The 15,177-nt window shown below is 40.3% G+C and overlaps 1 protein-coding gene across 3 annotated transcripts in view; it reads left to right on the top strand.

The window, feature by feature from the left end:
- Nucleotides 1-15,177, top strand: part of LOC121911661 (C-terminal-binding protein 2-like) — a 74,866-nt gene that overhangs the window by 13,442 nt on the left and 46,247 nt on the right. For all 3 annotated transcript variants that reach the window (XM_042433363.1, XM_042433361.1, XM_042433360.1), the window contains exon 2: nt 14,373-14,542. In XM_042433363.1, coding sequence (XP_042289297.1) covers nt 14,485-14,542 — 58 coding nt within the window. In that variant the 5' untranslated portion in view covers nt 14,373-14,484. The remainder of the gene's footprint in view (nt 1-14,372; nt 14,543-15,177) is intronic.

Below are 15,177 nucleotides of genomic sequence, written 5' to 3'. Positions count from 1 at the left end.
TTGCTGATGATGATATAATTTATATTGCTCCCTCCCCAAGATGGTTAACCCACGTGCGACTGGGCAAGGGCTGGACTCAACGTCTTTAACCTAACTGCCGCCAGCGTTCCCCTTAGAGGATGTGGTGATTGCTATAGCTAGCTAAAACCTTGACGGCTTGCAGCAGTAACGGACACATCACCCCAACGTGCTTGCTTGTTCCGTAAGAACTTAGAATCAGGTAGAAGTCCACCAACACCCACCTCAACTAACAATAAATTAACATTTCTTAATGAAATGAAATCCATATCCTGACAACAGATATTCATGCTCAGTGACTACCTTGACAGCAGCGTTGGAGAACAGTTAAGTCAAAATCCGGACGTCAGGACAGCTGATGAGCTCAAATGATCTTCACAGGGAAGAAAGCGAGAATGCCGTGTGTGTGCGCCACAGGTGTTTGTAAAGGGTGGACGGGTTGGCCCGTGCGACTCAAGATGATTGGTCTGTCTCTCAACAGACATGGTGGTATTGGAGCATCCATGATTGATCATGCTAGAAAGTGCTTCCCATAGTGAGATACCAAGCGAGGTTGTGAGAGGCTGCACCTCACATTGATTTAAATGAGGAGGGGACATCAGCATGGTTACTTATACACATGCACATACACACCATCGACTTGTTGCTTTACAGAGAGCTAAATAGGGTGAGCTGTCACCCTGCTTCTCATCACTCATCTGTAGTGAAAAATGGCATATTATCTATCTAAGTGAGTGGCGGAGCTGAGCAATGGAGTCTTATCACCTTAGCTATCTCCATTATGAATATGGATATTACCGATGTTTGGTGAGCCTGGGGCTGATTCTTTGATTCTCGGCTGCTGAGAGGCTCAGTGGGATGGTTAGCTTTTCAACTTGTCAGCTTGTTCACACAAAGACATGTTTGATTTTCACCCATACGGAGATGTTTGATTCCTGATCCTGAACAAAAAGGATTTACTGTGGGTTAATGTTTCACTGAGCCAGAGAGAAGCCACAGACTCTCAGTCCCTCCTACTCAGTCCTCTGTGAATACTCCCCTCGGGAGTTGGTGTGAGGTTAGAAATAGGTGTCCCTGAGGTTTTCAAACAGCTCTAGCAAATGCTGTTTTAAGGCATTATACACATGTACACTGCAATTTTTCAACATCTTTTATTCTCCATACGACACATCTAAGCAGAAATATATCTCTATAATTAATTATAACATTTACTGAACAGGATTTTATTGCCAGAATAAAAGTGCACATTGCTTTTTATTTATCTATCTTCTAACATCTTTTGACTTAAGGTGAACATTTTTCCAGTACTTGTGCCATCAGGATACAGGGCAGTGCATTAGGATGATAACAAAGCAGTACATTGGTATTGGCTTGTGAGGGATTTTGCTGATGCATGAGGACCATGTTTTATCTGCAGCCAACTCGCTGTTTAAATAGCAGCATAGCCAAATTTGAACACGAAGAAAGTTAGAAGTCCCATTATCCCGTTCAGACATGCAGTCAATGCAGACCTGCTGGAAAGATCCATTTTTTGTTGTGAAATTCATGCACCATGCACCTTATGCTGGTATTGTTAATTTTCCACCACCTCATGTGCTTTCTCACTATTTTTCCCGTGCATATGTTTTTTTTTTGTTTTTTTTTAAAAAAATGTCTAGAAGTGCCATAAGAAAAGTGTTTTCATTTCTCAGTGCACAGCAAGGTGAAATAATGATAAACATGAACTGATGTTTTCAGGGTATTGTCAACTCTAGGGGAAGTTTGAATATTTCAAATAAAACACAGAACATAGTTTTTGAGGATTTTCTGAGAGGTGTTATGGCTCTTCTTAGCTGGCTGTTTGATATCTATTGAATACCAACCACTGTCCTTGGTCAGGGCATGCCAGTGTAATAAGCCTGCCTGATACAAGCAAACACACTCATACCTGCACACAGGCATAGACAGAGACACACACACACACACATATATGCATGCAATGATAAATTGGCCTTAAAGCAAGCTATTAATTCTGGCTGAAATGAGACGGCCACAAGCACGGTACTCATCATAGTTTGAAGTAGAGAGACAAAACTTGAACATCATTGAATAGAGGTTAACACAATGTACTGTGTAGTTAGTTTTCATGGCTAAAATTATAAATCCTTGCAAACACTGCTCTGTGTGACGGTTTGCTGTGCGCCTGTACCGACACGACCACAGCCGCTATCTCGTGTCTCGCTCCCCATCCTCGAGCCTTTCATGCTGGGCAGAGTTTCTCAGACCTCCCTCTCTGGAGGCAGGAGGCAGTCAGACACCCACCTTGGCCTCAGTCCTCGGCCGACACGTCTGTGTTGTTTGGTGTCCTTCTGTGTGTGTGTGTGTGTGTGTGTGTGTGTGTGTGTGTGTGTGTGTGTGTGTGTGTGTGTGTGTGTGTGTGTGTGTGTGTGTGGGCCGGAGCATTCAGTGGTGTTCTCACAGCCCAGCTGAGACTGACAGATGGAATCATTTCACACACAGACAGAAAGGCAGGATACAGGAAACTGGGGTGTGTTTAATAGTCCTGGCGCTCCTGTGGTTGGTATTAATCTAGGTCAGAGGCGTTCAGCTCCTGGCGAGTCAGCCTCTGGGGCAAGCTTGGCCTTTCCTTAACCCCATTTACTCAACTAACTTACAGTCTACTTACCTATGTAGTTTGCTGTTAAGGACCTGACGAGATGTTTACGCTGTGTGGTGTCGGGCAGATTGCTACTGTGCCTGGTTCAGCTGGATTTTTTCATTCAGAACAATGATCCCCACAGATTGAAGTCCCTGGACCTTGATAAAATACTCCATGATGTTCAGCTCACAGCCTTGTAAGTGAGAGGGTTTCATGTCATTCTCATGTCTAAGAAATGTCTCCCAGTGGACAGCTGAATTTGAGGTTAAGCTAGCTAATATGTCTTGCACAGTTTAGTTCAGTCAATCACAGATATACTGCCAAAAGGGCTGAACCTCAAACTCTCCAGTGTTGCAGGATGTCAAGTAATCAAAAGTTTTCATGAAATGCTTTAAACAGTTCTTGGTGGAGTTTACTTATTCTTTGATCAAATATTTACTGATCAAAACCATAATATGTTGACTTCAGGCTGTTTTTCATTGAGGGAAAGTTTGTGTTTGGTCGCTTGTGTTAAGCCAACGTTGAGCACCGATGCATTGAGAAGTTTGGCATGTTTTGTCAAATGAAAGAAAAAAGGATTAAAACGCATTTATATTCCTCAAACTGAAGTATTGCAAAAAATTGCCATCTTGGTATCAGTACTGAAACTCAATTGTAGTTTTGGCACCAGTATTGAAAAAATTAAAATTGTACCCAGCCCTAATTGTTACAGCTCTCCAGTTGGACCTCACACTTCTGAATTTATTCCACACCCGCCAAGACAAAAAGTGTTTTAAATTAAAAAATACTGTCAAGTTTTTGGTTAGTAGGATGAAGCAAACCAAAAGAAACTGTGTAAAACACAGATCCTGAACTAATACATGTGCTGTTACACCCCAAAATGCAATTTGCATACATTTGTATAAGGTACAGAATAGAGCATCTGCAAACATCTCATAATCCAAGAGGAAAGTCTTTCAGGGTTGCAACTAACAATTATTTTCCTTATCAATTAATCTCTCAATTATTGATTAATCGATCCGTCATTTGAGGACAGATGAAGATGACATCTTCAAAGGACTAACAGTCCATAATCCATTCAGTTTACCATGACAGAAGACTTTTCAAACCTATAGTTTGTTTGCTCTGGTCCGATGGTCAGTTGATGAGTTGGTAAACTTAGTTCTGTTTCTTTTCACACAGGGAAAAATCCAAGCAAACCAAAATGCATCGCTACAAGCCATGTGAAAACATTCACTCCTCTCATTGGTCAGATGTGTCTGCGGTGGGAGCAAAAATGTAAACACAGGAGGTTCTGAAGAAGGTCCTATCTGCCCAAATATCAAAAATGCAATGTACTTCCAATACAACTGGACTGAAAAGCTCAATTTTTTTCTTAGAAAATGACTTAATCGAATATCAAAATTGTTGCTGATTAATTTACTGTGAATGGTTTTGTTTGTTGCAGTTATACATCTCTTAGACAGTCTATATGTTGTCTTTTATAGTCCTGTATGTTCATACTTTTTATGTGAAATTCTCCAGTAAGTATTGAATACCAGCCTGGTTTAAGATAATCTTTATCCATATTTTCATTACAAGTGCAACACAAATATACTGTACATTCTCTCTCTGAACTGAGCATACATGATTAGCAGATAAAAAAAAAAAAATCTATTGCTGTGCTGTGAAAATGAATCTAAAACAGACTTTTATGGTGAACTGAATGGCCACTTTATATGAAAAAGGGTTTGTGAAGCTCTCTTATAATGATGATTACATTTCCCTATCATGTTTTACCTCCTCTAGAAATGAAATATTGTCAACCAATACTCATTCAAAATACGAACGTTAGCACTCACACCGTGAACACATCTCTACAGTTAATTTGCAGTTTAATTGCTTTTACAGTTGTTGCATATGCATCAGGTGCTCAGCGGTTAATTGGTAGGAAAAGACAGATCATCGAGTTCAACAATTATTACTGGCACTTGCCAACCTCAACACACAAAAATGTACTAAGTGTATCTAATTAGACTAGAAATATTCTAAGGGGGATTTCATGAAAATGATTTACAATTATGTATTATGTGGAGACTAAATTTTCTCAGTAATCCTGTTCCTGATATGCAATATTCAAATAGATTTTGCTGTAGAAGCAAACTGGTGACGGTGATGACTTGGAAAAGAAGGTATTTGTCGTTATCTATTTTCCTTTTCCTCATGTGTTTACTTTCGTGAACCCTCACTTTGCTCTTTACACCCAGAGGCAGTCATTTTTTTTATAATCTCTCCTCGTTAGTCATGCTCAGTGTTTCTCTGAGAATCCTTAATTTACTCCTGAAATGGGACTGTAGCATCTTCAGTCTTCAATCAGCTGTTGGTTGAAGGAGTTTTTAAGAGATTAGCCCTGTTCCAAAACATTAATTTTTTCATTTCCTTTTTTTTTAAAGGAAGGATTTAAAGGGCCATCTCACTGATGCATAATTATTCCACAGCTAAAATATATTTGTATTTTTGTCACTAGTCTTTGCGCTTTCCTCGGGATTTCTATCGTGTCAAAGCTAAATGATTTTAAGCATTTCACTTAAAACCATTTTAGCTGAGGTGTAAGATATGGTTAAATATTTTGAGTGTTTAGACTTGTGCTAAATGATTTTGAGGTTGTTTTTTAAGCTGTGGCCTTGTGTTAATAAGCTCTTAGCTGAGGAGTGGAAAGGTGCTAAAGAGCTGCGAAAGACAAGGTGAGATGGTGAAGACACCGGCTGATTAGTTTCACACAGACTGTGCATTACAATGTACCACTGGCAAGACTTGTTTTTTAATTCATGAACAAAAGTTGGTACACACATGAAATTGGTTTGTGCAGGTTGAGAAATTGTTTTTCCTGTGAAGGAAATGGTGGCGTTAACCTCAGGGCCTCTGTTATCTCTGGTGTTGTTCATTAAATTAAAAAAAGTCCACTCGTACCGGGGTATTTCAGGTCATTTTAGGTGTAGAAAGGCGGAGGGGGGGGGGGTCCATGTCATATGTAGTCATTTTTACACCTGCAGTTCCCTTCATTTGAACTGAATCAAAGGAGAAAAAAAAGATGCATTGTTGCCTTTTTTATTACTGGTCTGATATGTGTTCAACCCAGAGCTGCAAACGTGTCACAGAGCTCACAAAGAAATAACAGATTGTGAGCATTATTAATCGATTTAATGTCATTGTATGAATAATGACGAGCGTTTTCATCCAGTGAAATATCTTAACATTTATTAGATGAAGTGGCCCAAAATTTTGTACAGACATTCATGGTTGCCAGACGATGTATCTTATTGACTTTGCTGATCTGCTGACTTTTCCTCTGGCGCCACCATGAAGTTCAAATTTGTGGTCTCAACTATTACTGGCATGAAATTCGACCAACATGAATTAACTTGCCATGAATTAAAGCAGCTATAATCAATATTCTTCATAATAACAATGTATCAAATGACAATGTTTAATGTCAAAGGCACATTGCTAGTAGTGATAAATTTACAGAGAATTATAACCCAACTCTGCAGCTCTTCTTGACTTTACGGAGCTTTATTGCAAATTTCAGCTATCCAGTCCGTAACTTTACCGTTTTGGTTCACTCTCAGCACCCTCATAGTGAAGTTTTTGGCCATTGCAGGCAGCTGTTTTCAGAGAAAAAGCTCTAAAAACCCACTGTATACTACCTGCTTAGCACCAAACAACAACAAACACAGTTAGCGACTAGGTAGTGAAGCCTCTGGCAGCCAAAGAGCCACATATATCCCCACAGGAGTTGGTAGAAAAACAGAGCCAAAAGAGAGTGAATATTGGACTTACATTCATCAGGTGAACAGAAACACGACTCTAAATGAATGACAATGTTGCTGTGTAACTGCTGGATGTGTAATTAAGCAACTGTTTGCTAACTAGTTTAACACATTAGCTTAAAAGGTTATATTTCATGTTGTGTTTACAACTTGTTTCCACCCTCAACACACCAAGCGGCCAAAATGTCAGTTAATGCAGGTTTAACCTATAATACAAATTCACCAGAGTTGTTTAAATAAAACAGGTTAGGTGTGAAGCACCCTGAGTTTCTAGAATATTGTAATGCTATGTTAGTCTTAATGGGTTTTTTTTTATCTCATAAGAAATCAATTCTTCAATTCGCATCATATTGTTGAACGTCAACAGGAAAGTGAAGAAGACAGATTTAAAAAGCATCTTGTACACAGCCTGTCAACTAAAGCCCTATAGGTTTTTGGTGCAATTGCATGTGTGTGTGTCTGTGTACACATGTGCTATTACATGCATGTGTACTCTGTGAGTAAATAGGTTTTTATTATCTAGTCTATCAGGTAAAGGAGAAAAATAGCAGCATAATATTTAGATACATGTTTACAGTGTTTTTTATTTAATTCAAATATGGACTCTGTTGCTCCAAGTCTTCAGCGGTCTGTGTTGTGTAGCGGTGTTGTTGAAAAAATAAATTGCCAATTATCCCAGTGGAGATTTTATGCCAGACTTTATTTTAGTTCATTAGATGTAAGGAGCTGGAGAGAGAAGGAATGCAGGCCACGCCGAAAGCTTCAATGGGTTAGGCTAACATGCTGCCGTGCACAATAATGTCACCATTATGCGTTTCCTGGGTGACTTAAACGAATAGGCATTATTACAAAATTGTGCAATAGCCCAAGTCAGCAGTTAGTACTGCTGCAGCCTCATTTCATTTAGAGTTGAGAGGAGAGAAAGATGGAGAGAGAGAGAGAAGGGGGAGGATGGGAAAATGGTTCAGAGAGAAGGCAGTGCAAAGGAGAAATGGGGAATGAAAAGGACGCTATCTGCCAGAGGCTGACAGGACATACAAAAGGAGCGAAAAGGATACATGGAGAGACACAGATGGACTGACAGACTTGGGGGATTGTGAGGATGATGGAGAGGTAGAAAGATGAGAGCTGGAATTGTCAGTAACTGGTGTATTTAGACAGTGAGGTTTGGAGGAAGAAAGAGGCTGGCAGGGAGGAGGAAGGTGTAAATCAGTGGTCTGAGTGACAGCTTTACGTGCCCCTCGGAGCCCCAAGTATCCGATTAATGAGAGAAGAGAAACCTTAACCACCTTCCCCTCTCTGCCTCTTCTTTTCTGCTATCTTGCACTTTCAGGGACATAAATCATAGACTCTTAAGCAGTCACTTTATGTAGCTGCTGCACAATTCTTCCTCAAAATGTTGACTGGTATCCCTGGCCGATGATGCATTAATGAGATTTGACTGCACTTCACGTCCATTCAGATGGCATTTCTCACAAATAGGCCTGGTTTCTAAAGCATATTCATTCCAGCTGTTTTGCCGAGATTTAGACGAGAATATCAATACCACTCTTATGCCTATCCTCTAAATATTGAGCTACGGTTAGCAGCTGGTTAGCTTAGCTTGTTTGTTCCATACTGAACTGTAAAAACGACAAGTTATGGTTTTATCAGGATTATATGCTGGACTATTTCGAGATATTACATGTTAATTAGTGAGCTTTGGTTGGTGCTGGTTGGCAAATTTTGTTACTTTTGGACAGAGCAAGGCTAGCTGTTTTCCCCTGTTTCTAGTCATTGTGCTAAGCCAGCTGGCTACTGGCTGCAGTTTCATATTTAACGGCAGGGTTGCCAACTCTCACGCATTGAATGTGAGACTCACGCAATTTCACACGCTCTCATGCCACACGTCCATTTTCTCACGCGGTGAAAACTAATTCATAACCGATAACATTGTGGCGTGAAAAGAGGACACAGACAGATAAGACAGAGCAGCACAGCGCAACAGCAGCACCGTGCAGCAGCGAATTATTCAGACCATCGGGGGAAAGAAATTCATAAAAATCTATTATATTGTAATTTATTCCCATCCATGCTGCTCAGTAATTTCAATCAGAGGCTCTTCTGGGAGCAGCACAGCATCTCTCTCCTCTAGCGCTGTGCGCACGCAGACAGGAGTGAGAGGAAGTTACTATGGTTACAGGGACGCTCTGTGTCTCTGTCACTCTGAAACTTTCTCGTGATTCCCAATAATAGGTTTTTAGATTAGTATGCCTATGCAAAAACATGAATCTAAGTACCTCAATGCTGAAATCTAGTAATATAACAGAATTTTACATTTTACAGGGTTGCCGACAAATCTCACGCCAAATAAGAGACTCTGCTTCACCACAACTGGCTCAAATCAGTGCAACTCTGAGCTCAGCACACCAGGTTAGCTAAGCTTCTCAGGTGGAGTGGGTTTGGATGGGATGAAAAACATTTTAATTATAAAAAAAGCCACTCCTCTAATAATCATTTCCTGTCCTGATTCACCCAATTATATACTGTTCTTGATACAGTCTTCGTTTTCATAGCACCCTCAATGTAACTAATCTAGACTAGTGTAGGTGGCTGTTTCTTGACGTAATCCAAGAAGTTAGGTGGTGTAGAAATGCAGGAAATTTGGTTCAAAAAGTGCCGGATGATGGGAGCAACTTGCTGAGGAGCATAGATCTTTCTCATCCTATGTTTTGAAGAAAAATATGTGTAATATCTGAAGTGTGTATCAGAAATGCTAAAGATTTGCAAACTTAACAAGTAAAAAGGTTATTTCCAGTTTATCTAAAGGACACCAAGTTTCCCTCTGGCTTAATTGTTTGACTACAAACCCATACTTTTGTGGCTCAGTCCCCTTTGTGTGTGTGAGCTGGTGGTCATTAAGTTCACATAGTTAAACTAGTTCACTGAGGTCAAGGGCTGAGAGCTCGGTTGATGATCTAAAAAAAAAAAAAAAAAAAAAAAAGAAGAAAGAGCAAGAGTTTCTTTCTTTGAAGATGAAAACTCCTCCTAGTAAACGCCTCCCCAGATATTTCAGTAGAACACGTGTTATGATAAAGTCAAAGCTGTAACTTTACTTCACTCTATGCTTTTTCACCTTTAGCCAAACCCACAGGTTTCTCAATGTGGTAAGAGAGCCCCTCTCAGAGATGGCCTCTGTCAAAAAAAAACCAAAACAAAACCTCACTCTCTCTCTTTCACTTTCCTTCACCTCCCCTTTGTGTCTACCAACCTAAACAAGATATCTTAGGCTGCCTGGCTTTCATCTTCTTTTCTTCACAAAAGCAGTAGAGAAGAATGAGCGCAAGTGATAGGGATGTAACATAAAGAGCTGAAAGAAAGGAATGTTTAAAAATTTCTCTTTTTTGCTTGTGAAAGGTCTTGATGCAGAGGGTGGAGAAGCACTGTATAAATTCATAACCACTCAGAGTGATGCAACAGCTGCAACAATGCAAAGTAACGTCTGGTGCAGCACTTTGACTTTATTGTGGTATTTTGATGCAAATTTTACTTCTGTTTGTGTCTCCGGAGCTGTAAAGTGAGACACAATCTATCTACTACACGAGGTCTGAACTGCTGCTCGGGTGTACATCCGTCACATTTCACAAGTGTTACAAAACTCTTAACTTTGAACACCCCTCAACTCTGTGCTGCTAATGTACCCACTGTTAACAAGAACAAAAGGAGCTTTATGCTTGAGGTCCATCATGTGAGTGGCATTTGAATTATTTGTTGAAATTAACACCTAAGTCAAAGCTTAACTGGGCAACTTCATGCTTCTGCAGCCCAAACAGGGCAACTGTGTGACAAAAGTGTGAATTACTAGGAGTTTTAAAGGGCTTCATTACACAGAAATCATGCTTATATTATAGAAATAACTGTCACACTCCTCGGACATAAATTATGTCTCTTTAGTGGTTAGTAATGCATGGAGATGTTGGTGTTTTGGCTGTAGCTTCAAGTGCTCAGTCAGTCACTGTGAAGTTGAGCTTTCTCTCTCACTGCCAGTAAAGAGACAGTGTTGTGGTTTACTTTTGCCAATAAAGGCGAAGTCTGATAGCAGATGTTAATTTGAGCAAATAGAGTGTGTTTTAGGTGATGACATAATCTTTTGGTTACAGTCACAATTTATGCTGATTTATTGTCATTTTATACTTTAAAGAAAATGCACAGGAATTAGATTTGGTGACACTAACGCAGATAATAATGTTGAGAATACAAACACTAAGATCTCAAGTGCTGTCTGAGTGGAGGAACATCAAGGTGTTGCATTTACTGAAAAGAATAATGTAGGACAAACAGTTGAACATGCAGTACAGGTAGTATTTACACATTGACACGCATTGTGGCATGCTGCAGGTTGCGGTCACATCAAGTTGAACAGTGCATGAAATGCACCCAAGTAGAAAGGCAAGATGTAATCGCAAAATAACATTTGCGGACTGCTGTATTGCAGAAATGGAGTGTACTGAATGTTAGAATGTCTTTGCGATAAATCACACTAATGCCCCCATACAGTGAGGCTTTAATATAATGTTACATTAAATGTTCCTCTCAGTCCACAAGGTCAAAATCCTGCTACTGCAAGGACTTTTCTTGCCGAGAGTATTGTGAGGTTTGCATCACTCGTCAGATCAGACAACAGTTAGATCGGTCACGATCAGACTTGGTAACATTGTCTCGTCAGGAAAACCTGCGAACACAACTACACAGCCTTAAGTAACACTGCAGCACAGTGTGCGTCGAACAGAGCGCCTGCCCTCTGGACGTCGAGCCAGACAATCCCTGGAGTTGTGTATTCCTGTAGTTTGCATTTGTATTTTGAGTGTGTGACTTTCTCCTCTCTGTTTCTCTTCCTCCACTGAAGCTCTGAGCACGTATTTTCTCTCGGGTCAATCCCCCTTATTGTTAAGTTACATAACAGCACTTAGCCAAGAAACAATCCAGCAGCGATGGTGGTAAGGCCTGCAGGATAACTGTACTTCCTCTCTGGCACTCCTCTGGCTGAGAGCTCTGCTTAAAGTTGTTGTTGACTTTTCAACCCACTTAGTGGAGTAGACTTTTTTTTTTTTTTCTCTGGAAGTGAAGTGGATCTCCTTCTTACATGAGTCAAGTCTCTGGAATTAATTTATGGAAATGAGGTCATGTATACCACAGCTTTGGGTCCTTGGTATAATGTAGCCCTCAAACTGCTGAGCAGACCATTCTCAGTTGAGACCACCACTGAAGACAGAAGAAAAGTTATGAGTTTGAAACATTTCCAGGTGTCCAGTGGACGATAGCGCCGATTCTGAGTGAATTTGTAGGTTTGATGGGTACATGAACTCATTAACATCACACCTACAGTAAGTTTTAAACCCAAATAGCACAATTAATGCATAGTTAAGGTTCTGTTTATCAAAAAACATAATGTATTTTTTTTAACATCCCGTGCACTGAGGGAAAATCTATCAATATATTCAGTGAATCAATCCAGACAAAACATGTAGACCAAAATTATATTAGGTGCACAAAATAATATTAACACTTCACTATAGGGCTCAGTGATGGGGTTGAAATCATCATCCTAATATATATAATAGCACAGTTTTTATATATAAAATCTAAAATCAAATATAAATCATCAAATGTTTCCACTGTTATGCACAACAGACAACATGTATAACACATTACAGTTCCACTAAGTGTTAAAAAGATACATTTTGATATTGAATTATTGCCTAGGCCTAATTTATAATGTAATTCAAGATATTACATTACAATAAAACCACTTTAAAATGACTACAGAGCTAAATGAACCCATCTTAGATTCAATTTTCAAACAAATGTCCATCATTTTATTCCCTTTATTACATTATTTATTGTATTTACACTGTATATCACATCATTATACACATTCGAATTATTTGTGTTTGTAGGCAGCTGTGCACCAGATCAGCCTTCATCTGTTCATTGAGTCAGTTGTGAGTGAAGTGAGGTCTATATCAGGAGAGTTCATAGTAACTAAATGGCCAGATGCACCATGACCTATAGTGTTGCCGCTCTGCAGCACCGAGTCGGAGATGCCCATGCGTGTCTTCTCGCGTCTATTCATAGCCAAGGCGGTGTGACTCCCCCGCCTCTGACTGACTGTTTCCTGCTTTCCCTCTTGCTCAATTACTTCTCCTCTGACTCCCACATGTGGGTCCTCAGCTCTTTGGCAGGAAGCTTACCTTGTGGAGGAGGAAAGCTGAAGCACAGCTGACTGGCGAAGCGAATGTGTTTGGTTAAAGAAAGGCATGTAGTGTATTTGTCAGTGTCAGAGAAAGACAGGGGCTCAAAAGCTCGTGTTGACTCGCAGGAGAAATTCAGCACCTGCAGTAGTGTCGCTTTTAAATTCACTTAGAAGCGGTGCAACACCTCCCCCTTCTGCCCCTTACAGCTGGGAAAATGCCCCAACAGCTGGCCAAATAAAAATTCATCATTCAGCCATTATACTCAGCCTGCCCCACTAAACATAACAGTTATAATTGCTGTTACAGAGTAAATATCAATAGATCATGATATTAATAGTCAAGTGAGAGCCATTCTCAAAGTGCAGCACTCTAGGATTGGGCCCAGAGGCGAATGTGGAAAGAAACAGCAGTAGGGTTATGAATGTGAAAGTGCTGAGAGAGAGATACAGTTAAATGTAGGAGGAGGATGGTATCACACTGTACTCATCCTGTTACATGATGTTTTTCTAGTACTTTCCTCTCCCTCCCACCAACACCCATTTTATGTCTTTATTCTGCTGATACAACCTCCTCCTGTCTGCTGACTAACTGACCCACATTCCTCTGTGTGACTTGCTGCCCTTGCAGTGTGTGTGTGTGTGTGTGTGTGTGTGTTTGTGCGCATGTACGCGCAAGCCTACATTTCTGTGTGTCATCTGCCGTGTCTTTTTTTTTTAATGTGTGTGCGCATTGTGCCTTCCACTGTCTATCTCTGTCTGCCTGCCTTTCCCCCAAAAACTGTGCCGCGTCCCTCAGGCTTCAGCAGGAACCAATTAGAAGATTGCTTCAGTCACTGAACAAAATGATTGGTAAAACGCCTCATTTACTCACTCAGTCTGTGTTTGTCTGCTTCTTTTTTTTTCTTTTTTTTTTCTCTGCGCTCCACTCAGTTTGGGGACTTTGGTTCCAGAAGTGACATTTCTCCATTTAATCAAATAATAAATGGTGCTCTCTGAGATGAGGGTCCCTCTTGTGGAGAGTCGACTCTCTGCAAGGCAAATTTCTAATTTTGCAAGGCAGTTTCTATGACTCTGCCAAGGTTTTGGGACAGAGACAACTGTGCAAGATTGCTGTCAGATAACAATTCCTGTGTGTTTTGTGATGCACTTCTCAAGAAGCCAGGAAGTCACGATTAATATGTGTTAAATCGTGCAACAAGAGTTAATAATACTTAAGACTGAAGAACCGCAAATGTATTCAGCCTCTACATGAGCATGGAGTTGAGATATTTTCTGTTAAAGCCACAAGTCAGTCGACTTCTTAGTAGATTTAAAGCAAAACACAAAATTTAGCTAAAAGTTACCCAACACTGTAACCACTAACTGTTCATTTTATTGTTTTTTTTTTTTTCATTTTGCACACCGACTTGTTTTTAATTGGCATAACATACTGTTCTTGTTTTCATGTTGTAAGTGATGTCCAGCTGTGCATAATTTAGTATTACGTGTCATGTACTAAATTGTGTGTTTTAATGATGATCTGCCAAGGGACTGCGGCACAAAAACTTGCAAATTTATGCAGCCTCTGTGTTTAAAATTGCACATAGTCCCTCGCAAATAAAATGAAATAAAACCAAATCAACTTGCTAAAAATGGGTTTTTTTTGCCTCTGTTTCCCTGCTTTTTTTAATTCCAGGTGTAAAACATCAGCCAGCTAACACCCAGAGGATTGGAGAATTTGAGATTTTAAGGTGGAGAGGTGGATAGAAAGTCAAGAGAGGAGAGAGAGCATTTCAAACTGAGACAGGATGGCTCTGGCCGACAAACACAAAGTGAAACGCCAGCGACTGGACAGGATCTGCGAGGGTGAGACAGACTCCTTTACTCTTCTTCTCTGTATCCTCTCGTTTCTTTCTCATCTTCTGTAGTTTTATGCACAGCACTGTGTGGATTTGAGATGCTGGCTCCACATTTGCATGTCACAGGAAACTGATTATTTATTTTAAGGGATGCTTGTGTCTTTGTGTATGCGTGACTGCAAGTTTCGAGTGTGTGCGTATTAGTTCCGCAGGTTTATGTTGTAATCACAAAAAAAAAAAAAAAAAAGATTCACTCCACTGTTATATGGAAATGAAGTTTCCACCAGTATTTAAGCTTTTCAGGCGGCTGCTACAAATTCAGTGAAAAGCCGGTGGGATCATTTGTATAAGTGTGTGTGTCAAAACGGAGCCTTGGGACCAGCCGAGGCTCGAAACTTCTACTTTGAAGGCTGTCGAGGAGAGAGAGAGTTGAGGGGTGGGTGGGGGGGGTGAGGAAAGTGTGTGTGTGTGTGTGTGTGTGGTGAAGTGGAGGTTGGGTTGATGGCTGAATGAGGCTCGAGTTCGATGTTTCCAGATTTGCTGGAGAGATGAAGTAGGGAATTTGTAATAAAGTGAAGCACTCCTCAGAGGCCTGGGATTGATTATAGTGGGCAGTGGGATTGATTTGTGTGCATATGTGCA

This window comes from Thunnus maccoyii, chromosome 14 (genome assembly GCF_910596095.1).
Source record: "Thunnus maccoyii chromosome 14, fThuMac1.1, whole genome shotgun sequence".
In the NCBI taxonomy this organism is placed as follows: domain Eukaryota; kingdom Metazoa; phylum Chordata; class Actinopteri; order Scombriformes; family Scombridae; genus Thunnus; species Thunnus maccoyii.
Note: the sequence above shows the minus strand (reverse complement) of the source record. Positions and strands in the feature narration are given on the sequence as shown.